The 23780-nt window shown below is 51.1% G+C and overlaps 1 protein-coding gene across 2 annotated transcripts in view; it reads right to left on the reverse strand.

The window, feature by feature from the left end:
• Positions 1-751: 751 nt before the first annotated feature.
• SLC29A3 (solute carrier family 29 member 3) overlaps positions 752-23780 on the reverse strand; it is a 49905-nt gene continuing 26876 nt past the window's right edge. The window contains exons 3-6 of one of the 2 annotated variants that reach the window (XM_017854648.1): positions 19862-19944; positions 12370-12596; positions 7884-8046; positions 752-2168 (exon numbers count right to left, since the gene is read on the reverse strand). In XM_017854648.1, coding sequence (XP_017710137.1) covers positions 1514-2168; positions 7884-8046; positions 12370-12596; positions 19862-19944 — 1128 coding nt within the window. In that variant the 3' untranslated portion in view covers positions 752-1513. The remainder of the gene's footprint in view (positions 2169-7883; positions 8047-12369; positions 12597-19861; positions 19945-23780) is intronic. The other variant, XM_017854649.1, reaches the window with a different exon arrangement.

Genomic DNA, 23780 nt, shown 5'->3' on the forward strand with positions numbered 1-23780 from the left:
TGGGCTTTAGTGCCCAGGGACATGGAAATCAGAGGAAGAATGGAGCGATTTATTCCTTCAGCTCCCTCCTGCAGGGTTACAGCAGGCTGGATGTGTCCCATCCCATCCCCAGACAAAGTCACTCCCTAGGTTCTAGAAGGACTCCCTCCCGCCCACCACATCAGGCTTGAGCTGGAATGGCCTCCCTATTACTAGTTTTTAGATAGAATGCACAACCCCCTGGGGTTCCTACACCTGCTCTTAAAATATCCTCAAGGTTGCAGTGAGCCAACATTGCGCCACTGCACTCCAGCCTGGGCAGCAGAGCAAGACTTCATTTCAAAAAAAAGAAAAACAAAAAAGAAAATTCTCAAATTAGGCTGGCACAGTGGCTCACACCTGTAATCCCAGCACTTTGGGAAGCTGAGGTGGGAGGATTGCTCGAGCTCAGGAATTCAAGACCAGGTTGGGCAACATAGTAATACCCCATCTCTATGAAAAATTTTAAAAATAGAGAAATTAGCCAGCCATGGTGGTGTGCACCTGTAGTCTCAGCTACTCAGGAGGCTGAGGCTGGAAGATCACTTGAGCCCAGGAGTTCAAGGCTGCAGTGAGCTATGATTGAGCTACTGCACTCCAGCCTGGGTGACAGAGTGATATCTTGTCTCAATAATAAGAATAATAAAATTTTTAAAAATCCTCAAATTGCCTAATCTGAGTATGCCATTGCTTGTTAAGACTCTGACTAACAGAGACATCAGTGAAGCTTACATAGAATACTCAAGTGTTTATTATGCCCTTGAACCAATGGCTTTGACATGTTGTAAATAGGAACACTAAAATACCCTCATCTTGACCCAGGTCATAGACCACCAGGCCATGAGGATCCCTCTTTGAAAACCCAGGCCAGACACACTTGATCCCTTGCACAGGGAGGCCCTCTGGTCCCTCTGGAATGAAGCATTCGTGGAAGGCCCGTCTTTCTGGGTTTTCCAGTCTGGTTGGTGGGCAGTTGTTCACCCACAGAACACAGGGGTCTGAGTCTTGGGCCTGAGGACTGACCATGCCAGGGGGAATTCCATTCCAGGGAGACCCCTTCAGGGTCAGGAGGGCTGAGCATTTGCTTGCATCTCACTGTCAGTTGGAATGAGCACAGCTGGGAGGATGCAAAGAGCCCATGGCTGGGTTTTGGCACTGGCTTTGTAACAACTCTAGGGTGAACACTGGCAGCACCTTTGAAGGGCTAGAAAGAAGGTGGAATGTTAACCATCGGCTGTGAAGGGAGTACCCCTGCTTTGTACTATTTCTTCTTCAGCTGTCTCAGAGTGTTCTGTTAACGTGTCTGGACTATCTGCCTTGCACGGAATGGGCATGGACGTGGCTCACCGGCATCTTGGGAGGGATGAGGCCCAAGTGCGCTCTGCTCTCTGTCCCAAGCGAAACTCTAGGCCTTTCCTCCATGGCCCCCAGCCTTCTTGCACTCTCTCCTCATCTTCCAAGGCTCTGAAGCACCAATGTCCTCGTGTCCTCCCTCCTAGATGAGGTGCACCAGGAGGGTGGAGCAGGCTGAGCCCAGCGTTAAGCCCAAGCACACATAAAAGGACATCACCACCCCCGTGGCCTCGGCCAGCTCTCTGGGCACAATCTTAGGCCCATAGAGGAGGGCTAGGGTGCTGAGGTAGCCGTTGCTGAGCCCCAGCAGGGAGCTGAGGAGTGCAGGGTACACATCGGACTGAAAGACCACAGTCTTCAGGTGGACGCGGGGCTGGTAGTTACAGAGCACAAAGAGGGGGATGAGGCAGGTCCGGAGGAGCACGAACCCTGGCAGCGCCTTGCTGTTGGGCCCTGGCACCTGGATCCAGGCAGTGAGCTGCCGGCCACACAGGTCAGCAAAGTTGTACAGGAGGAAAGTAGTGAGGGGGATGAAGAACTTGGTGGTCCACAGTGAGCCTGAGTCCTTGTTAAGGGACTCGATGTTGGTGCAGACGGCGGGGTAGATGAGGCTGGTGATGAAGAAGACATAGGTGACACAGAAGCCCAGGCTGGCCGTCTTCTTCAGGATGGGGCGGAGAGGGGGCGTGTGGGAATCACTGAATCTGGAGGCCACCAAAGGGACACCGGGGGAGTCCTGAGGAAGTTCCTCTTCACCAGAAAACACACGGGCTGCAAGAACAGGCCTCATGTAGTACCTGCGGGGAGGAGACAGGGCCACCGTCAAGCAGGTTGCTTGGGATCTGAGTCAGCACAGCCAGGGGTAGGCACTCAGAACAGAACCTTCCAGCCCAGCATGGAAAGCCCAAAGCCCCATATGCCTACAGCCCCAGCATTCCCTGAGATGATGGATGCTGTCGCGAGGTGGTCAGAGGAAGACCTGCACTGTCCCTGGCCTGCCTGCCAGCGTGGTGGCCATGCCACGAGCAGGGACAGAGGAAACCAGGACTGACCACCGCATGGTGAGTCTGGGCCCCTGTCCTGGCTCACCTGTTTTTGTTATGTTTTAGGAGAGTAGAAGTAAAATAGTATTAAAAATGCAAATTTCTAAAATGATAAAATGAATACATGCTTGATACAACAAACCCAAATAATACAAAAAATAAATGGTATAGTATTAATAGAAAGGGGACTCTCACCTCTTCCCACTTCTGATTTTACTCCTTAGTGGTACTGGCCATTAACATTCTAGGCCAGGCCTGATGGCTCACGCCTATAATCCCAATACTTTGGGAGACAGAGGCAGAAGGATTGCTTGAGCCCAGGAGTTCAACATCAGCCTGTACAACCAAGTGAAACCCTGTCTCTACAAAAATGATGATAATAATAATAATTTAAAAATAAAATTAGCCAGGGGTGGTGGTATATGCCCGTAGTCCCAGCTACTGGGGAGGCTGAGGCAGGAGGATTGCTTGAGCCCAGTTGTTCAATATAGTGCGCTATGATCACATTACCACACTCCAGCCTGGATAACAGAGTGAGACCCTGTCTCAACAAAACAAAACAACAGAAAAACCAATCTGGTACATACTATTCCATGCACACACAAACAACACTTACACAGTTACATTTTTTAAGCAAGAGTGGGGTCAAGTCATACATATTGCAAAACTTTCTACAACAGTGTAATGCCTAAATACAATATATGTAAATAATATACACAAGTGCCTTATACTAACTGCCTAAATCCTGCATAACTGTGAAACAAATGAATACATAAAACTGCATAAAGAACAGTATTTCGTGGCCATCCTTCTACACAGGAACACATGGCCTATGTCTCCCTTATGTTACTCTGTGATGGTTCACCCAATGGATGTACAATTTAACTGCTCCCCTACTGATGGACACTTAGGTTGCCTCAACTTTTCATTACTACAGACAATGTTGCAATGAATATCCCTACACATAAATCCTTGCACATGTATACTAGTATTTTGGTAGGGCAGACTTCTAGAAGAGGACATTGCTGGATTAAAAGGTTTACACCTTTAACATTTTGATAGCTACTGATAAACTGCTCTCCTAATAGGTATTACCGGTTTAACTCTGCTCAGCACCATTTACCCACCCTAACTTGCCCTGTTCATCTCTACCAGAGCACCTGTTTAGTTCCTTCAAAAGATCTGACCACAATCTATAGTAATTGCATTGGCTTACTTGTTTATCATGTGTCTCCTTTGGTAGAAGACAGGTTCTTGTGATGTCTGTAATCCCAGCACTTTGGGAGGCTGAGGTGGGCGGGTCACCTGAGGTTAGGAGTTCAAGACCAGCCTGACCCAATGGTGAAATCCCATCTCTACTAAAAATACAAAAATTAGCCAGGCATGGTGGTGTGGTGTGCAACTGTAGTCCCAGCTACTCAGGAGGCTGAGGCAGGAGAATCGCCTGAACCCGGGAGGTAGACATTGCACAGTGAGCCAAGATCATGCCACTGCACTCCAGCCTGGGTGACAGAGTAAGATTCCATCTCAAAAAAAAAAGAAGAAGACAAGTTCCTGGAGCAAGGACCACATTTGACTATTTCTAGCTAAATCTTCAGGCACAGAGCAGCCCTTCAACACATAACTGTTGAAAGAACTGAGAAGTAGCCTATAGAAGTGTCTTCCATATCTTCAACACTGAATATTATCAATCTCTCCAATTTCTGCTACTCTGACCAGTGAGAAAGCTTAGATCACTTTCCCTTACTGTATGACCTTGCCTGGGCCACTAAACCTCTCTGGGCCCCAGGTATCTGAAAACCAGAAGATACAGGCTGACTGTATTAATGCAGCTCAAACAGAGGGAATTGGTGTAGAGGTGTGTGTGTAAGCAGTAACTTGGTTCTGGTTTCAGCCTTGTCTCTGCCTCCCTGTGTGATCTTGGGCCGGGCACACCCCTTTCTGGGCCTGCTTCCTCCTCTGTAAAATGGAGGTTTCATACAGCCAAGTTTTGAAGCCCCAGTCAGTCCTCCTACCCTAAGGACATGCAGATAACTCGCATGTGGGTGGTGGGTGAGTGGGTGTGTGAGAGGGCCCCTCCCCAGAATCGCTCTTGAGTGGCGGTGAATGGGGTGCTTCAGCCAAGAGGTTTCTTTAGCCAAGAAACCCTGTCGGGTTTCACAATCGCTATCTAGGGAAAGGAATATTCTTACTTCCCCTCTATTCAGCGTTGTCAGGTCCTTGCCTTAAGTCTGCTCTCAGGAAATTCCCCACCAAGTTCCTCTGGTCGCAGCTCTTCCTCCTCAGTTCTTCCAAATTTTCCTGCGTCACCTCACCCTCCCAAATGCAGGACGGGCGAGCTTGCCTTTTCAGGAAGATTTAGTTCAAGTAGACCTGGGAGCACAGCTCTCTCCATGAGCCCTATCCTTAGAGAAGTGTCTATGAGCCCACAAATCCTGACCCTAGTTTTAATCAGCAAAGAAACAGAAGCTTCTGTCCAGGCACAGTGGCTCGTGCCTATAATCAATCCCAGCGCTTTGGGAGGCTGAGGCAGGCAGATCACTTGAGGTCAGGGGTTTGAGACCAGCCTGGCCAACATGGTGAAACTCTGTCTCTACAAAAAATACAAAAATTAGCTGGGCATGGTGGCCCATGCCTGTTGTCCCAAATACTCGGGAGGCTAACTTGAGGACTGCTTGAGCCCTGGAGATCAAGGCTGCAGTGAGCCGTGATTGCACCACTGCACTCCAACCTGGGTGACAGAGTGAGACTCAAAAAAAGAAAAAGAAAAAGAAATAGAAAAGTCTACAGGATAGCATGGTCCTGGGTATTCTCTGTCTCACACGCTCAGCTGTAAGGGACTCTGGCCTGCCCAAATAAGACTAGGAACTAGGGTGACCAACCATCCTGGTTTGCCTGAAACTGTCCTGGTTTTAATACTTACAGTCCCTTGTCCTGGGAGCTCCTTTGGCTCTAGGCAAGCAAGGAAGGTTGACTACCCTGCTGGAAACAGACCACCCAAAGCACCAGAAATAGGACATGAGGAAACAGAACAAGGCGTGGGGCGACCCTCCCGTTCCTCTGTTCATTCAGTGGCTGCAGAATCATTTAAGGCACAATGCTGAGGTGCCAGGCAGTGTACAGGATGCTGGGGGATGGACAGCCAGCCAGGTAGCAGGAAGCTTGGGGACGTCAGCCTGGAGCCACAGCTAGGCAATTTCTGATGACAGCCCTGAAGGGGCGGGGAGAGCTGGGCAGCCCAGGCGTCTGTAGGTGCCTGGGATACTGCACAGCTCAAGCAGATCAGCCTCCTCTTATCCTCTGGAACCCTGAGGACTGCTGAAGCGGTGAAGAATCCTATAGCTGAGGAAAGTGGCTCACTCCCAGCCCAGGGGGAATCGATGTTCTGCTGAAAGGCTGGGGGTTCTAGGGGTTAACGAGGTGACTCTCCTCATGAGGACAGGGAGAATGAATGATGAGAAAAGGCCCTTGCAGTCGTGAGCCAGGGATATAGCGTGAGCCAGTGGGGAGAGGCTACTCCGGAAACAGCTCCAGTCCTGCCTGTGACTCACCAGATGAGTGAGCTGGGGCATGCTTGTGAACTCTCCTAAGCCTCAGTTTCCCCAGCTCTCAAGTGAGAAAATACAATCACAAATGCACAGATTGTCATAAATCATAAACAAAAATATACACGTAAACTGCTTAGCTTTGTGCCACTGCAAAAAATAGCTTCCTGTGGAACAGGGCCACGTCAGGGGCAGATCTCTCCCCAGCTCTGCTGGCTCACGCACCTGGCACATCACTTAGCCTTCTCTTGGTCTTAGTTTCCTTACCTGTTAAATGGGGATAACTCCTGCCTTTCCTATATCAAATAAGATAGTGGAGAGGAAAATGCTTTGAAAAGAATAAAACATGAGAGAAAAACAAGGGTTGTTTTTGTAAAAAGCAGCAGGAAGCAGGAAAGCAAAAGGAGGAACTGGAGAGAGAAAGCAAGAGTAAGACTCAAGGCGAGAAAACAGGTCCTAGAGGTGGAAAGAAGCCCCATAAGGCAGCAAGTTGTCCAAGCACAGGTTTGGAGTCATCTTAAAATCCTGCCTGGCTCTACTACCTACTGGCTCTGAGATTCAGGCAAGTAATTTAACCTCTTTATGCCAGGCACTGTGGCTCGTGCCTGTAATCCTAGCACTTTGGGAGGCTGAGGCAGGAGGATCACTTGAGCATAGGAGTTCAAGACCAGCCTGGGCAACATAGTAAGACTCTGTCTCTACAAAAACTGTTTTTTATTTTTCTTTCTCTTTTTTTTAATTTATTTTTTTGAGATGGAATCTTGCTCTGTCACCCAGGCTGGAGTGCAGTGGCATGATCTCGGCTCACTGCAAGCTCCGCCTCCCAGGTTCACGCCATTTTCCTGCCTCAGCCTCCCGAGTAGCTGGAACTACAGGCGCCCGCCACCATGCCTGGCTAATATTTTGTATTTTTAGTAGAGACGGGGTTTCACCGTGTTAGCCAGGATGGTCTCGATCTCCTAACTTTGTGATCTGGTCCACCTCGGCCTCCCAAAGTGTTGGGATTACAGGCGTGAGCCACCGCGTCCGGCCTACAAAAACTTTTTAAAAAATAGCTGGGTGTGGTGGTATACCTGGAGTCCCAGCTATTTGGGAGGCTGAGGTGGAAGGACAGCTTCAGCCCAGGTGGTCAAGGCTGCAGCAGGCCATGATTGCATCACTGCACTCCAGCCTGGCCCATAGAGTGAGACCCTGTCTCTTCTAAAACAGCAGCAATTTAATCTCTCTGAACCCTGGTTTTCTAATCTGTGCATGGGAATAATAATAAATAATAATAGTACTGTACTCTAAGAGGAACAGAGGAGTGTGAGTTTGTTTTTTGTTTTTTTGTTTGTTTGTTTTTTAGAGAGACATGGTCTTGCTGTCACCCAGGCTGGAATTGCAGTAGTGCAATCAGCTCACTGCAGCCTCTAACTCCTGGGCTCGAGTGATCCTCCCACTTCAGCCTCCCGAGTAGCTGGGACTAGAGGCACATGCTGCTATGCCTAGCCAAGTTTTTATTTTTTGTAGAGACAGGGTCTCACTGTGTTGCCCAGAATGGGTCTTGAACTCCTGGGCTCAGGCAATCTACTGCCTTGGCCTCCCAAAGTGCTGGGATTGCAGGTGTGCTCCACGGTGCCTGGATAGAGGTGTGAGCATTGAATGAGGTAGAACACATCAAGCTAGCAGGAACACAGCACTGGAATAAGGGGCTGTGTTTCACCAATGGGAACTATTGTTCACCATGATAAAACGTGAGGCTCCAACTGCTTGGGTGCAGCACAGAGCCAGCTTCTCATGTCCACCAGTCAAGCCAATTTGTTGAGCAACTGCTTTGAGTCATAGCACCTAGACAAGAAGCCAGCATAGAATTTGCTGAGAAAAAGAAGCATGGCCATAACTGGACACACAGGAAGGAGGCGCGGACAGTGAGTGGCACCCTCACCTGGCATACTCTAGCCTGGACAGCAGCAGGTAGAGTCCCATGCAGAGCACGAGGAAGATGGTGGCTGTCAGGAAGAAGGCCAGGGCGCTGTCCCTCACATCACTGGATGCAGCCAAGTCCACCAGGGAGGCCACAGCGCTGACCGTCCCGCCCATGGCTCCTCCTGCAGAGAACAGAGGACATGCAGAGATGGTGAGGAGTGGGCAAGGAGGAGGAGTGCCTGCAGGCCCCTCCCTGCTTGGGTTTCACAAACCAAAATAAAAATTCCTCAGTGGGAAAAATGCCAAAGCTCTCTCAGTGTCCTGAAGCCTCAGAGACAGGGAGGGCCCAGCAGCCAAGCATTTCCAGCATTTCCTGAGTTTTCAAGGGAGTCGTTTCCCTGCCTCTCTGCTGGACTTGTCAGAGGCTGCTGCCTGAGGTGGCACATGGCCTCCAGGGGACCACCAGTCCGCTGCCTTTCCTGTTTCACCTCTGACCCTCAACCTCCATCTCTCTTTATTGCCCTTCTAGTGGGGGCTGAAATTTTAGATTTAGGGACAGGAAGTGCCAGAGACCTCTGGATTTCCTCTTCTCTGCCCCCAGCCCAAAGCGCCCACCAACCAAACTGGGAAGGAGGCTCAGGGACTGTCCTCACAAAGGGTCCCCTGCTGCCTGGAGGCCACCCTTTCTGGGGTATCCTCACTGGCTATAAACCCCCACCATTGCCCACCCATGAGCTCACAGAACCTGCTGTGTACCCCAAGGCGACTGTGGCACCATACACATGTGAATGCATGTGTAACACATACAATACTCATACACAGTCACACACCTACGCACACACACAAGCACGCAACCACCCCACCACATGGAATGTTCTCCTTGCCAATGGCTTTGATACACATTACCCGTGAGACCGTGTGGCTGCCACACCTTTCACCGCTACCTAACAGACGAGGCCACACGACTTATTGGGGTGCCAACGGGCCTAGGAGTCAGGCAGACGGACGTGTCACCCTGGACTCTGCTACTTGCTAGCTGGGACCCTAGGGGTAACGTGGCTTCTCTGACTTTACAGTGTGCTCGCTTGTAGAATGGGAATAACAACCCCGCCCCGTGTGGTTGCTTTGAGGACTGACTGAGATGATGTTCCAAAAGGGCCCGGCACACAGTGGCCTTCAACAAACACTATGCCCTGCCTTGCCACGATTGCACCGTTGCTTCTGGGAGGCAGCAGACATGTCTTTCTGTTCCTTAGAACCCTCACAGCCATGGGTCGTCTTCCTGTGCTGGCCACGAGTCAGAAGGCCTGTGTGCAGCACTGCTTGGGAACGCTGGCACCAGCGTGGGCAGATCACTTACTTTCTTCCCTGCCTGTGTTTATTTGCCTGGAAAGTGGGGCTAATACTTGTCCTGTTCATCACAGGTGACTGTAGTGAGGTGGAAACAGGATGATGAATGGAAAAGCACTGACTACAAGGCCAAGACCATCACCATCAATGTGGGAAGGGCCTGGGGGATGAGCCGGGTTGACTGGCAGGATGAACCTGCCCACTTCAGAAGATCAGAATGTCCATTCCTGAAGAGGCGGGAAGAAGGCTGGGTCCGTGTGGGCATGGCCTGCTCTGTCTCCATCGGGCAGCTCTTACGCAGCACCACTTTCCTGCCCACTGTTGCACGAAGCAGAGGAGCAGCGGGACAGTCGGGCCCTGTCCACCATGGTGTGCCATCACGGCTCCCTATGCTCTGCCTGTGGCCTCTGTGGTGCTACAGAGAATAGCCCTTGGCCCGATGGAGGATCCTTTCCCTAGCCTCCCCACCATAAGTTCTATTAGCCTGGGTAGGACTTGAGGGAGGGCAAAGGTATAAAAATTAGCACTACAATTAGGAACACAGACTCTAGAATCAAAACATCCGAATCCAAACCTGGTTCTACTACTTCCAGTTATGTGACCTTCAGCAAGTCCTTAACCTCACTGTGCCTCTGTATCCTCATCTATACAATGGGGGTGTTTATAATACCCGCCTCATAGGGCTGTGATGAAGATTAAAAGGGTCAGTACACGTGGAGCACTCAGAAGCCTGCCTGGCGAGGAGAAGTGCCAAATATCAAACAAATCCTTTCTGATTCCCAGTTAGGTGCTTGGCTATTTCTGTCCTTCTCACATCAAAGCAGCAACAACGGGTAAACCCTTTGCCAAGAGGATGCCCACTTCTGAGAAGCTGTAATCCCCGCCTAGACATTTTGTAAGAACTGGGGTTAAACTCAGTAAGACACTCCCCAGCCGCCCCAAGGAAGAGATCTTAACATCACTGCCTACTGATTTTCCTCTCTCTCTTTCCAACTTGTAGAGAATTTACAATATTATCATCAACAACAAACCAGGCCTCCGGGAGCTCATCCTTCATGACTCTCTACTTTTATCTCATCAGTTATGGAAATACATGCAAATGAGGGGTTTAAAAAAAACACCAGCGCAAAACAAATGAATTGTTCCTCAGATGCCAACGCATGCGGAATTCACAGACAGGCTGTGCTGGAAAAAAAGCAAGTGGGGCTGGCGAGGTGGCCTTGTGGCCTCTGGAAGACTGGAACACCTTGATATTCCAGGGTGTTGGGCGCCCACAAGGGCCCCGTACAGTGGTGACCATGGTTTAGACTCAGGGTCATTAATACTGGCGTAGAAGTACTAAACTTCCCCACTTTTCTAAACAGACTTTCTGAAAAATCCACAGGAGACTCCCCATCCCTAGAAGATCACAGGTGGCCAGAGGAACCCGAGGACTGCTTGCCAATGTAAATGGTAAGTTTGGTCACTGGCTCCTGGAGAGGCTGCCAGCAAGGATGGAAGGAACTAAGGGGACAAGAGCCTCCTTCTGAGACCACGGTGACAGAAGGGATTAAATCCCATGTCCGGTGGCCACTGCCTTTAGTCCAGAAATGCCCGTTTGAAAGCATCGCTAGTACGTGTTGCCTGCACCCAGGAAACTTAGCAACAGGTCCATTTTTATTTTATCTTAGGCTCAAGTGTTTCCCAGGATACAGCCAGAAGCCTAATCCGATCTCAGAAATGGCAAACAGATTGAAGCTCACATCTAGACCCTGACTGCTGAGAGTAACTGCCTCAAGTGCTGCGCTGAGAAGGATTTAGAAGCTCAGGATGAAAGATAGAGATCCACCAGTGATGTCTGGCACTGGCCTGAGTGGGGAAGGGACATACCCTTGTCAAAGTATTGTCATCCTGGCCACATGCTTCCCCGCGTTATTAACTGAGGGGCACAGCGCAGGTTCCTTGTGAAATTGCTTTCAGTGGGCAAATGTTTAGAGCTCTCCTCTGCACAACAGGGGCATGTGGAGGGGCAGACACAGCAGCAGAGCCTCCAGTCTTGCTCCCAGGGACTGTGGCCTCCTGGCAAAGCACCAATGGTTCCTGACCCGCTCCTTTTTACCTGGCTGGGTCACCCGGGTGAGAGATGTGTGTGTCTCCAGCTTAGAGAACAAAACTGCCAAGGCCTCCGGAACAGGCTCATCAACATCAGCATCAAACGTCAGCTAGAGGGGTCAGCCCACATCGTGCACGGGCACACCCACGGTATACCAAAGCTTGGGGGAGCTGGGGATGAGAGTTTATTCACTGAGCCATCAGCTCCGAGGGGACCAGTGCTTGTTCATCTTTGCATCCCCAGGACACAGCAGGTTCTCTATAAAATCAGAAAGGAAGAAAAGACAGAAGGAAGGAAAGGAGACAAGAAGGGGAAAAAAGATAAGGAAAAGGAAAAATAGAAGAGGAATAGAAGGAGGGAAGGAAAGGGAAGAAGGCTGGTTTCAGGAACTGCATTTTGTAGGCAGATCATGTTATCCAAAAATAGCTGCAACTCCATCTCCCCTCCTGCCTACCTTCCCACAGTCACAGTGGGAGACTTGCATACTCTCCCAGAGGTGGGTCCATCTGTCTTGAGTCTGTGTGAGCTTATGGCTATGGTAGAACTGACCCTACGTGGCTTCTTTTGCTAAATCAGAAATAAAGCTTCTGCCTGGATCTCCTGAAGTGCCGGCTTTTGCAACCCAGACACCATGCCATGAGGTAGTCAAAGTTGCCATTTGAGGTCCACATAGAGAGGAATGGAAGTCCCTGGCCCCAGCCCAGCCCTGGCTAAGCTTCCAGCCAGCAGCCACCACCAACATGCCAGCCAGGAGAGTGCGCCACCTGGAACTGGATCCTCTGGCTCCCCATCGAGCTATGCTGGCTGATGCCATGGGGAGAAGAGAAGAGCTACACCTGCAAACTCCTGTCCAAGCTGAAAATTTGTGAGTAGTAGAAATGACTGTTGTTGTTCTAAGCCACTAAGTTTTGGGGTGGCTTGTTCTACAACACCACATGACTGAAACACAAGTAGCACCCACGCCATTTCCTTTTCAGAAAAGCCACCACATGCTCATCTCTGGCTCCCTCCCATGACTCCTGGGTGGATGAACCTGGTCAGCTGCCCGGACCCCGGCTCTCACCTGATATCAGTGCCTGGGAGTTTCTCATAGGGAAGGAGCCGGTCATGCCATAGACGCTGCTGCTGAAGACAGTGGAGGCACCGCTGAGGATTACCATGCAGACAATGGTGACTGCAAAAAAGCCACGGGTCCAGGAGGAGGTGTCCACCTTCACCAGTGCGGTTATCACCATGAAGATGGCCAGGATGACCGTCAGTGAGGCCAGGACACGGATGTGGACTGCAACCCTGGGGCAAGGATGCCAGAAGCCGTTAGACACCCCTTTGGGGCTCCTGTGTGGGCTGGGGCTGGTGAGCCACCTTAAGGGAAGCAGGTGAGCTTAGCAGTTAGGACTATTCACTCTGCAGTCAAGAGGCCTGAACTCGAATCCTGCCTTCCTGGCTCCCTAGCTGTGTGGCCTTGGGTAAGGGACTCAGTTGCTCTGGTTTCAGCTTTTGAACTTGTACAATGGGGAGAGTTGATTCAACTCATGTGGGGGTGAGGCGGAAGAGGTGAGCAGTGTGGGGTGCAGAGGGCAGTGCCTGGCTAGGGACCAGCGCTCAGTGGGTACTGCTGCTTTTCACCTTGCTGTGAGGTTCAAGGACACGAGGACACCAGGATGTTCGAGGCAAACCCCTGCTCTTCCTGCCACAGGGCTGAGCTCCTGCTGGCTTTGTCTAGTGTTTAAACAGAGCAGCCACCTACTGAGCTTCCTTTCTCCAAAACTTAGCAGGAGGTTTGGGGGGAAAGGGAAGAAGGGAAGAAAATCATCATCATCATCATCACCATCATCATTGCAAACACTCAGTGTTTAATGCATACTTTTCTAGCACTCTTCTAAACATTTTCTATATGCCAGTGTGTTTGATTCTTACACCAGCTCTGTAAGACAGGTATTCCTACCTATCCCATGTATACAGATAAGGAAGTTGAGGTCAGAGAGGTTGAGGAACTTGCTCAAAGTCACTCAGCAATGAACCCAGGTCTGGCTCTGGTCAGTTCTCAGAATGATGTTCTACTGCCTCCCCTGGAGTGAGGAAATATGGATGGCACAGAAGCGGTGGTCAGGGCAGGGGCATCCTCCTGTGATGGCCTCAGTCATCATGGGGAGCAGGTGATGCCAAGTTAATGCTGCCTGGGCCCAAGGGAACCCTCACACTCCCTAGCACCATGCCTGCGTATGAGCCATGCACTCTTCCCAGCCCCCATACTGGCCTGGGGAGAAAAGCAGGGAAGGAGTCTGAGAAGCTGCACATTTTTATTCTAGGGAGCAAGAACATCATCTCAAGGGGCCGCTTAAATCATCAGATTAGACTAAGCTTTAAACCAGATTGGATGTGTAGTTAATTTTCCTGCTAACCAGTGGGAGGGGGCTGGGAGAAAAGCCAGATTACATAATTTTTTTTTAATTAAAAAAAGAAAAATTTGAAAGGCAGAAAAAAAATACACACACACACACACACACACACACACACACACACACACACAAGTAGGTATGAAATAATGAGCATGAAAAGCAAGAAAGGAATTTTTTCAAAGTGCTTTTGTGGCCCCAGGCTAATTTGAGTTTCCCTCTGGTCCTCAGCTAAAGGGAGAGCAGGTGCTGTCACTGCTTTCTAAGGGGTGTGAGGAAGCCCAAGGAAGTGAAGAGACAGTTCAAGGTTGTGGAGTGAGTCTGGAGGGAGCTTGGATGAGAACCCAGGTGTGCTGAGTCCCAGCCTATCACTCAGACTGTTAACGTGTATACTCAATGGTGTGGTCATTCTGCAAATGTGCACTGAGCAACTACTGTGTGTCCAGTACTGTGCTGGATGCCTGGGACACGGGACAGACCAGCAACAGGTACCACTGTGGCAGATGCTCCATCAGGAGGCCCAGGGCATCATGCAGCACATCTGAGGGGCACAAAACCCACCCTGGGCATCGTGGAAGGTCATTTGGAGGCAATGTCTATGCTGGATGATAACGATGAATGGGAGGATGTGAGTGCATGTGTCTTGGGAGAGAGAGCGAGGCATGTTCAGGAAGCTGCAAATGGACTCTGGCTGCAGTCAAGATGGGAGCAGAGGAGCACAGAGGTGATGCTGGAGAGAGGCATGTGGACTCACGTGCTGGAGGAGGGCGGGGCATAGGGCCTTTGTCTGTCAGCACCACCCCCTGGGAGAACATTCCTTCGCCTAGTCATCCCGGGGAGGTGGTCAGCCAGGTTGCCCATACCCACACCAACAGAGCCACAAACAACAGGCATGTGACGCAGCCTGGGGCAATCAGAGTGTTCCCTGCTCCTGGCCCCTGGGGTTGAGTGAGGAATTAGCATGTGACCCACACAGGGTCATGAAGTCTTCCCTGGGACTGCTACATGGAAGCTGTGGAGAGAAGCTCACTGCCGAGACTGTGTCTGGGGCTGCTGGCTAACATCTCGCCAGCTGTGTGGGGCGAGGCTAGACTCGGAGGAAAAGTCATGCAGAGACACACAGAGCCCAGAGGGAGCGCAGAGGAGATCCCCTTGATCCAATGATGCCTAAAGGTGGACCTGCCTTTAATTTCCACTTAAAGAAAGAGGACATCCTTTCTGTGTCTCTGTTGTTCCTACTAAAAGTACCCACTAACACAAAGAGGTACATCAGGGTTGCAAGCTGGGAATGACAGGGTCAGAAGCTATAGCAATGCTGCTGTTGTCCTGCCCATGTGCCCTCCCTTTTACAACTCCAGGAGTTGTGTTACTTACCTGGAAGTGACAGGTAAGTAACACCACCTAAGAGCAGCCTTCAACCAATGACTAGGGAAGTTGGTACATAAGTACTCCAGCTCAGCTCCCTCCTGCTCAGCCATGCTCCACACTGGCTCTCCGAGATCCCCAGCAGGACTGTGTTCTTGTCCCTTCTGAGGGAGCTGACTTGATAAGGAATCCTCTGCTGACTGCCTTCCCTTTCCTGTCCCCACTCTGTACTCTCCCACCTTCACCTCCCATATAAACTACTCGCATTTGAATCCTTGTTTCAGGGCCTGATTGTGGGGAACCTTGCATTAAGATGCCCATGAAGACCTCACACTAACGCACATCTTCTCAAGGTCTGCAGGGGCTTTGGCCTGGACAGGAGCTGGTGGGCAGCCAGGTGGGCATCTGGACCCTTGGTGGCCCAGAGCATCTATCGTAAGAGTACAGCAGGGGCCCTGGAGGCCAGCAGTCAAGCCTTACCCCAATGCTCGAGGGGTCCTACATACTCAGCCCTGTCACACAGTGTCCCCACCCTCTCCTAGCAGCTGGAGCTGTCCCATCCACTCCCAAGATAAGAGCCAGCAGGGCATGGAGCCTGAGTCAGGAGACCAGAGCCCTGCCCAGCTCTGTCATCTGCTTGTTGTGTAACCCCCGACAAATATTCAACCTCTCTGGGCCTCAGTCCCCTCATCTATAACAAGAAGTTAGACCAGATAATATTAAGGTCCCTAGCAGCTAATGATTCTAAATCTGAAAAAAATTCAAGTGGAGAGAGAGGGTGGGAACAAATGCCAAGAAGTTTGAACCAGTTCCTTGGGGCAAGAAGGAGGCAAAGGCCAGGCTGGAGAGATGAGGCATGCTAAAAAGGCAGGGCCCTGCCTTGTTCTCCCCCAGCACAGACACAGGACCTGGAGGCACTGGGTAAAGATTTGCTGGATGTACAAATTGACAAGCAAGGGAGATCAGTAGCACCCGGGGGCGGTTTCACGCTGGCCTGAACCTCCCAGCGACTGTCTGCTTCTTGATCCCTGCCACCTCAGCATGGCAGGAAGTTCAGCTGGAAACATCCGCCAGCCTCAGGAATGGCCTCTGCCTCTAACCGCCTCCTCATAGACACAGCCAGGAAAAAGTCCACCAGGAACGGTGCAGCCTCATGGGAGCCCTCCTGTGTGCCTGTTGCTGCAAGGTAGTAAGTTCTGTGAACAGGAAGGTTGTTTTGCAGAGAGCTGGGGGACTGCTTACTCAGGCACCCCCAGGGCAGGAAAGGTGGGGAGGAATCAGAGAGGAGGAGGTCAATACCAAATGCACTCCAGAAACAATGCAGCGTGGAACGCTGCTCTGTCCCTCTATGCGGCCCTTCACCCTCACAGGTCTCCTTCCTGCCTGCTAATTATCTGCTGCATAAACCACTCTTGCCCAGAGCCTCCATCCATGGGCTCCAGGGCTATTTTCAACATTCATCAAGCTTCATGAAACGTGCCAGGTGCAAGCCTGGTCCACAGGCACGAACAGAGGACACTGGCTTCCCTCTCTGCCACTTCCACCAGGGAAGAAGAGTGGCCCTGGGGACGGTGGTGCTCTTAGGGTCTTAGGAAAGTCTAGACTTTCAGTTACTCTGACATCTGGGGTTCTACTTGGAGACAGGGCACAGCCAAGAGGACAGCTCCAAGACCAAGACCCTGGGGCAGGTCTCCATCCTGTGAAGACGCTTGGAGAGGCTGCCTCCAGTACCCAGGTTGCCCGTCCCCCTACTCCCTGACTCGTGAGGGTTCAGGACCCCAGGGGACTGATTTCTTCATAAGTCTCCAAGATGTAAATCCTCCTTATAAGTATTTATGATGCTGCAGATTTAACATAATAAAACACTTGGCGATTACGGATAAGCCAGTCGAGAAAGCCAGGGTTCTCTAGGAGGGGAGAAGAGGAGACATTTCAATCTCGCACATTAAATAAAAAACAGCTTAGCCCCAGACCATCTTCCCACAGCCTGGAAACAGATGGAGGCCCCAGAGTGTGTTCTTGCATTGCCCTTGCCCCTCTCCTAGAGCCCAGGAGGAGCAAGGGCAGGACAAGGGCAGTAATCCCCTCTGAGAATGTCCTGTAACTGCTGAGCCATCTGCGGGGACCCAATCTCGGAGGGCAGCTGGCCTGGGGGCCCACATCTCACTGGAGACAGACCCAGCCCCTTCTTAACCACCCCCTTCCATCCCAGCAGCCTGAATCCTGGAGAGACAGGGCTCTCACTAGAAGGTTCTTGGGAGTGGCTCTGGCTGCAGGGGCAGGGGTGGGTGCAAAGCTGGGGAACTAGGATGTAGGTGGCTCAGGGGTTCTAAGCACAGATGTAGGGTGAGAAGGTCCTGGTTCAAATCCTGACTCCTCCCTTTCATTCTAGCCAAGGTTGGAGAGCAGTGACGTGACCATAGCTCACTGCAGACTTGAACTCCTTGGCTCAAGCAATCCTCCTGCCTCAGCCTACTGAGTAGCTGGGACTACATGCATGTGTCGTCATGCCAGGCTAATATATATATTTTTTCTTTCTTTTTTTTTTTGTGTGTAGAAACAGCATCTTGCTATAGTGCCCAGGGTGCTCTCAAACTCCTGGGCTCAAGCAATCCTCCTGACACGGCTTCCCAAAGTGCTGAGATTACAGGTTTGAGCCACTGCACTCCACCTGGCTCCATCCTTAATGGCCACATTCCCCTGGGTCAGTCACCTCCATGAGCCTGTTTTCCCATCTCAAAGCTGGGTCACAGCAGTTTCCCGCTCTTAGGCTGCCATGAGGGTTAAAGGAGATAATGCATCTGCAGGATATAATGCTCAGAAGTGCTAGGATTATTAGACAGCATTCTCTCAGGGCCCAGAGGCTGGACCTTCCCTGCTACTCCTGACCCATGGCCCAGGAGGACTTTCAGCCTGTGGGACCTCTGGACCACTGAAGAGGCAAGAGGCAGGCTCGGCCACCCCGTAGTGCCCCTGTGGTCTCCTGACTTCCACCTGGAAAATGGGGCAATGTCATGGCCTCCCTCTTGGGTCACAGTGAAGCCTAAGGGACATGACAAGGGGTGACTGAGGCATTACACTCTCGCTATAGTTCACATGGTGATTCTGGAACTGGAAGGGGCTGGGAGCTCTCTAGGCTATCTGGGCTGGACAAATAGCCCCATCCTCAGGGCTGGCCAAGTGAGTAGACAGAGAAAACCATGAGGGAGCCAAGGGTTCCCCCCATCACAGCTGTCTCCCCTCTTCCTCGCCTCCCGCTCCTGCCTGCACTGGCTCTCCACACACCCTCTCTCCTGTGAGGTGCAGCCGGGGCCCCTGCTCTGCCCTCCTCCACTCTCCTCCTGGGGTGGGGTCTCTGCAGGCTGTGCCCCCTCTGCTAGGACACTGAATATGGCCCTAGGAAGGCAGGAGTGAGGCCCGCAAAGGCCAGATGGTTGGTGAGAGGGGCTGCGACGCACCTCTCCTTCTCACTCTTCCAGACTGCACTTTGGTTTGGAGAAGGGTGCAAATTCTTTGACCCTCCTTCCATTGGGAGGCAGGTTCTATGTCCCCTTGAAACGAAGTGGACTTTGTGACTGCCCAAACCAGTCAAGTGTGGCGAAAGTGACAGCACATGACTTCCGAGACCAGGCTGTAAAAACCACACAGCCTCTCCCTTGCTCTCAACCACTGGGTAAGCTATCCTATTACCCTGAGGCCAACGTGTGAGACTACAAAGAGAGAAGAGACAGAGAGGGGATATGAATGGCTCCAGCTCCAGCTGCCATTTGACTGCAGATGCAGGAGAGACTACGACAGCTGAGCCTTGATAATCCCCAGAACATGAGAAGTACTCATGACTGCTATTGTTTTAAGCCATTATGCTTTGGGATCATATTATGTAACAGATAACTGCAATATCCCCATGGCATGGTATGTTTGGAAAGACTGATCTACTCAGGCTTAGCATGTAAAAGACACTCGTGGTGCCCTCTCTCCTCCTGTACCCAGAGCAGACATCACTAATCAATCCCGGCACCCTCCCTGAAGCCAGACCTGCCTTAGAAACTTGTCCAGCTAGAGATCTGGCAGTCACTACAAATTGATTAGAACTGGGCAAAACAGATTTGCCATCAGTGACCTCAGGTTTTAGTAGGCCATGGCGAACAGGAGTCCAGGTTTCTGGACCATAACGTAGCCATTGATATCACTTAGCGGCAGCTTAGGAGAAATGCAGGCAAAGTAGCTAGGGCTATTGTCCTTGTAAACTCAAATTGAGAATTTGAGCCAGCAAGTCACCGAAGGGGGTCTATGGACATGCTAATTTGCCTAGCTAGCTCCTGAATAACTCCTTCCCAGGCACATCCAGATGGAGCCTTTCCTGGCGCTTACCATTACAATGTCAGAACTTCCGCATGAGCCTTCTTGGGAGTGGTTGACACATGAGCTGGGGTTACCAGCTTAGCACTGAACAGTTAGGTGACCCATTCTGGGCCAAGGGACTTGCAGACTGACAGACAGGATCCCTGAGAAGGGAGGAAGATCCCTGCATCCCCACACACTTCCTACTGGCTGCTGCCACAATGTCACAGCGATGTCACAGCGTATGGCTGGAGAGTGAAAGCCCAGCTCCCCAGGGGCATCAGCAGGGACCTGATCTGAATTCTCACTGTTCATGCACAAATCTGAGCTGCTGCCTCCTACTTGGGTGACCACCACTTAAGTAGGCAGAAAAAAAGCAGCTGCAGGCAAGAGGGGAGTAGAGGAGGCAGGAGGCCAAGGTGGAGGCCTGAGAGAGGGAGGAGAGCCGCCTACCTGTTGACAAGCAGGAAGTTGGCCACCAGGCACAGCATGGAGGGCACAGTGGAGGCAACGGCAAGGTAGCTCTCAAAGTAGTTCTGCAAGCACACAAGTGAGGAGGTGCTGTGGTCACTGAGGGATGGAGGTGAACAGTCCCACCCGAGCAGAGACAGGGCCCCTCTCCGTGGGGCTTCTCCCCCACTGTCTTCAGACACCCAGGAGCCGTGAGTGAACTCACCTCCAAACAAGGCCTCACCCCATCTCCAGCCTAAGACCACTCACTCAGCCACTCAACAAACAGCTGTACTAAGTGCTAGAGGCATAGGAAGGATAAGACATCAGCCCTGTCCCCAGTGAGGCCCTTGGTACTGTACAGCCCACACTTCTGCCCATGGACTGAGGCCATGGGGACAGAACTCAATGTATGTCTGAAAAGAAAAGTTTGCCCTATCAGCCTTCTCGGCCCATCACCAAAATGCAAGACTATCCACGTTTTTAAGTTTTTAGTAGAGACAAGGTCTTGCTACGTTGCCCAGGCTGGTCTCAAACTCCTGAGTTCAAGTGATCGTCTCGCCTCAGCCCCGCAAAGTGCTGGGATTACAGGCATGAGGCACTGCTCACTTGGATTTTCTTGTGACCCAACCACATTCTTGCTTTCTTACCACCAAGTGAGACCTCTTAGAAATACACCAGGCCCTGCTCCCTACAGGGAAACTCTGTTCTCACGCTGGATTTGCTCTCTTAATAGAGCAGCTACAGAAGGTCAAAGCCATTTGGGGGAGTAGCTCCTAGATTGGACAGAATGAGGAAAAAGGGCATTTTCCGGCAGCAGCTCAGGGGTGTGATAGATAATTGTGCAAACACAGACAGATGAATCGCCTGATTATGATGTGCTAGAACTCGCAGCTAAAGCAGCTGTGTGGCAGTTATATGTATCTGTGAAAACTCAAAGAATGTCCACTCATTAGGATGGACTATACTGTGTGTGCATTATCTCTTAATACACCTATCTTTAAAAACAAAACAAGGCTGGGCATGGTGACTCATACTTGTAATCCCAGCATTTTGGGAGGCCAAGGTGGGAGGATGGCTTGAACCCAGGAGACCACCCTGGGCAAATAGTGAGACTCTGTCTCTACAAAAAATAAAAAAAAAATTAGTCAGGCATGGTGGTGTGCACCTGTAAGTCCCAACTACTCAGAAGGCTGAGGCAGGGGGATTGCTGGAGCCCAGGAGTTCAAGGCTGCAGGGAGTACACCACTGCACTTCAGCCTGGGCAACAGAGTGAGACCCCATCTCTAAAAAATAAAAGAAAGAAAGATGTCGTTATGGGCCCCTTTGAGTCTGAAGCACAAGCCTTCCATAGTTCCCTTTGAAGCCTGCAGAGTGCTTTGTGGTCTTTGAAATCTGTGCCCTGAATATAAGGCTGTGGTGGCCTTGTAATTAAAATGATAATTGCAGCTAGTGAGGTCCGTCAACCATGAGCCTGAGAAATAGCCTTTGAGCTGCACCTCATTGTTCCTGCCCTGATGGGCTCAGTAGAGCCTGGACTGGTCTGGGGCAGTCAGTCAATTACATCTGGACACAGTGGCTGGGCATCTGAGGCTGGGAGGGCACTGGGTGGGAATGAAGGAGAGAGGCCCTTAGGAGGAGAGGGCTGCAGATGGGGCTGCGACTGCCCCCAGCCCAAGCCCCTGGTGAGGCCCCTTCATCCAGTGGCTGCTCGATCTGTGTAATGCAGAATCTCTGATGATTTTGTTTCTTCGAGCAGGCTCAGGTTTCCTGAATGAGAATTTTCCAGGTAACTGAATGTGCCTGTTTGTTGATATTTAAGCAGAAAAACATATCATTTACTGTTGGAAAGCTTTTCGGATATTGACCACTGGATAAGACTCTGAGTCTCTTTCTGTTGTCTGGGCCCACTTCTCCGCCTTACAAAGAACTCAGAGAACAGACCTGAGGCCAGGCCATCATTCCATGAGCGCAGATCAGGAGATAGAGATGCACATGGTGACAGGAGCTGACTCAGCACATCCCATGGAATTTACAAAAACAAACCACTTAATTCCTGATGAAACACGTGGTGGGTTTTATTCAATTAGTTGCTGCTTTCACCTATAGGAAAAGTTCTAAAATGAGGCGTGGTGGCACATGGCCCGTGATCCCTGGCCTCCTGGTGCTCATACCTGTGCAATGCCCTCCCCTGAGTGTGGATGAGACCTGTGGCTGCTTCCAACCAAGACACTAGAGCAAACATGATGGCGTTACATAGGACTATAGTGCCCACCTTGCTGGACTCTTTTCCTCCCTTGCTGGATTTGGGGAGGCAAGTGGCCACGTTGGGGAACACTACCTGGCATAGAACCCCAAGTTGCTGAGGGCGGTCTCCAGCACTCTCCCCACTAGAAACTGAAGCTCTCAGGCCTGCAACCACTAGGAACTGAATTCTGCCAACAACTGGAGTGGACTTGGAAGTGACCCTTCTCCAGCTAAGCCTCAGAGGAGACTGTAGCTCTGGCTGACTGATTGCAGCCTTGTGCAAATTCAGGCAGGAGACCCAGCTAAGCTGTGCCTAGAATCCTGGCCCACAGAAACCCTGTAATTATAAATGCAGGTTGTTTTAAGCCACTCATTTGTAGTATTTTGCTAGGCAGCAATAGATTCCTAATTCATGAGGGTTTCTGATAGCCGGGTTCCTGCTAATCAGGGTTTTCCTGAATATTTCAGCCTTCCTGTTTCAATTTAAATGCAGTTCCTTGATGAAAACCAGGACAGTTGATCATGCTCCTTTCTTGCACCCCCCAAGAGACAGGAAGAGCAGTGTGCTCACCCATGAGGGGCACAGAGGATGAGCACACCGGTCCCCGCAGCCCTTCCCCACCAAACCCTCAGCTGAAATTAGGGTTTTTGCAGGTGGCATGTGCTGATGTCAAGAAACTGGACTTAGTGGATGTTGCTCCAGACAGACTCACCCTGCCTGCCCCCTCAGGTTACTCACCTTGGTCCCCTGTCTAGAGCTGTTGGTCCCATGGTCATAAAATCACTGCCACTGCTGCCGCCACTGCCACCAAAGGAGGAGCTGACCCCTACAGAGAGACCCCACACCCTGCCAGTCTGTACCAGTGACTGAGGGGCGGGGGATGCTCCCCGGAAGATGGGGGAGTCAAGTCCCGTGAGACCCAGTTTTACCAATGAGAGGCAGGAACTGGAAGGAGCCCACGGATGGTTCACCAGCCTCTCCTCTCCCCAGACTGGCTGCTCTGAATGTGGTGGCTCCACAAGGCTTCTCCAAGGTGTTCCATGTGTGCTGCTGCAAAGCTGTGGCCACTCCAAAATACCATCGTCCCTTGTGTTTGCTCTCTCTGTCCCAGCCCTACTTCCCTTTCCCTCCCTCTTACTTCCCTGGACTGCACTCCCTGATGGAGTATTCCCACCAGCAGTGCCTTCCTAAGAAACCTCCAGCGGCGAAGGTCACGTTCCACTTTTGATTATTTACTTTGTAGCCAGGCAGCTGGCACGTCCCTCCTGGGTTCATCTCATTTGCTTCCAAGAGGTTTTGGGGCTATCTTCTCCCATTTTACTTAAGGAAATGTAAAGACATTTGAATACAGATCTAAACACACTGTGACTAGGATGGTAACAGGACTGCCCCCAAAGCAATCCATCCATCTAACCAGTGGGGGATTTTACGTACAGTAGTGTTTGGGGATCATTCACAGAGTTCACCTTCCACCGGGGCCTGATTCCTGAGAGCTCCCTCAAAAGTCTGTTTTGATTTGTTTTACCCCTGTAACCAACTCCACTTCTAGAGATAAGCATATGGACCCAAAGGCCAGCTCCAGCCGTGGAGGAGTGGGGGGATGAGAATATCATCAGGGAGCTGGCAGTGGGGCCACTGTGTATGATGGTGGAGGCTGAGCTTTGCACAACTCCA

Source organism: Rhinopithecus bieti, unplaced genomic scaffold (assembly GCF_001698545.2).
Source record: "Rhinopithecus bieti isolate Rb0 unplaced genomic scaffold, ASM169854v2 scaffold_36008, whole genome shotgun sequence".
NCBI classification, from domain to species: domain Eukaryota; kingdom Metazoa; phylum Chordata; class Mammalia; order Primates; family Cercopithecidae; genus Rhinopithecus; species Rhinopithecus bieti.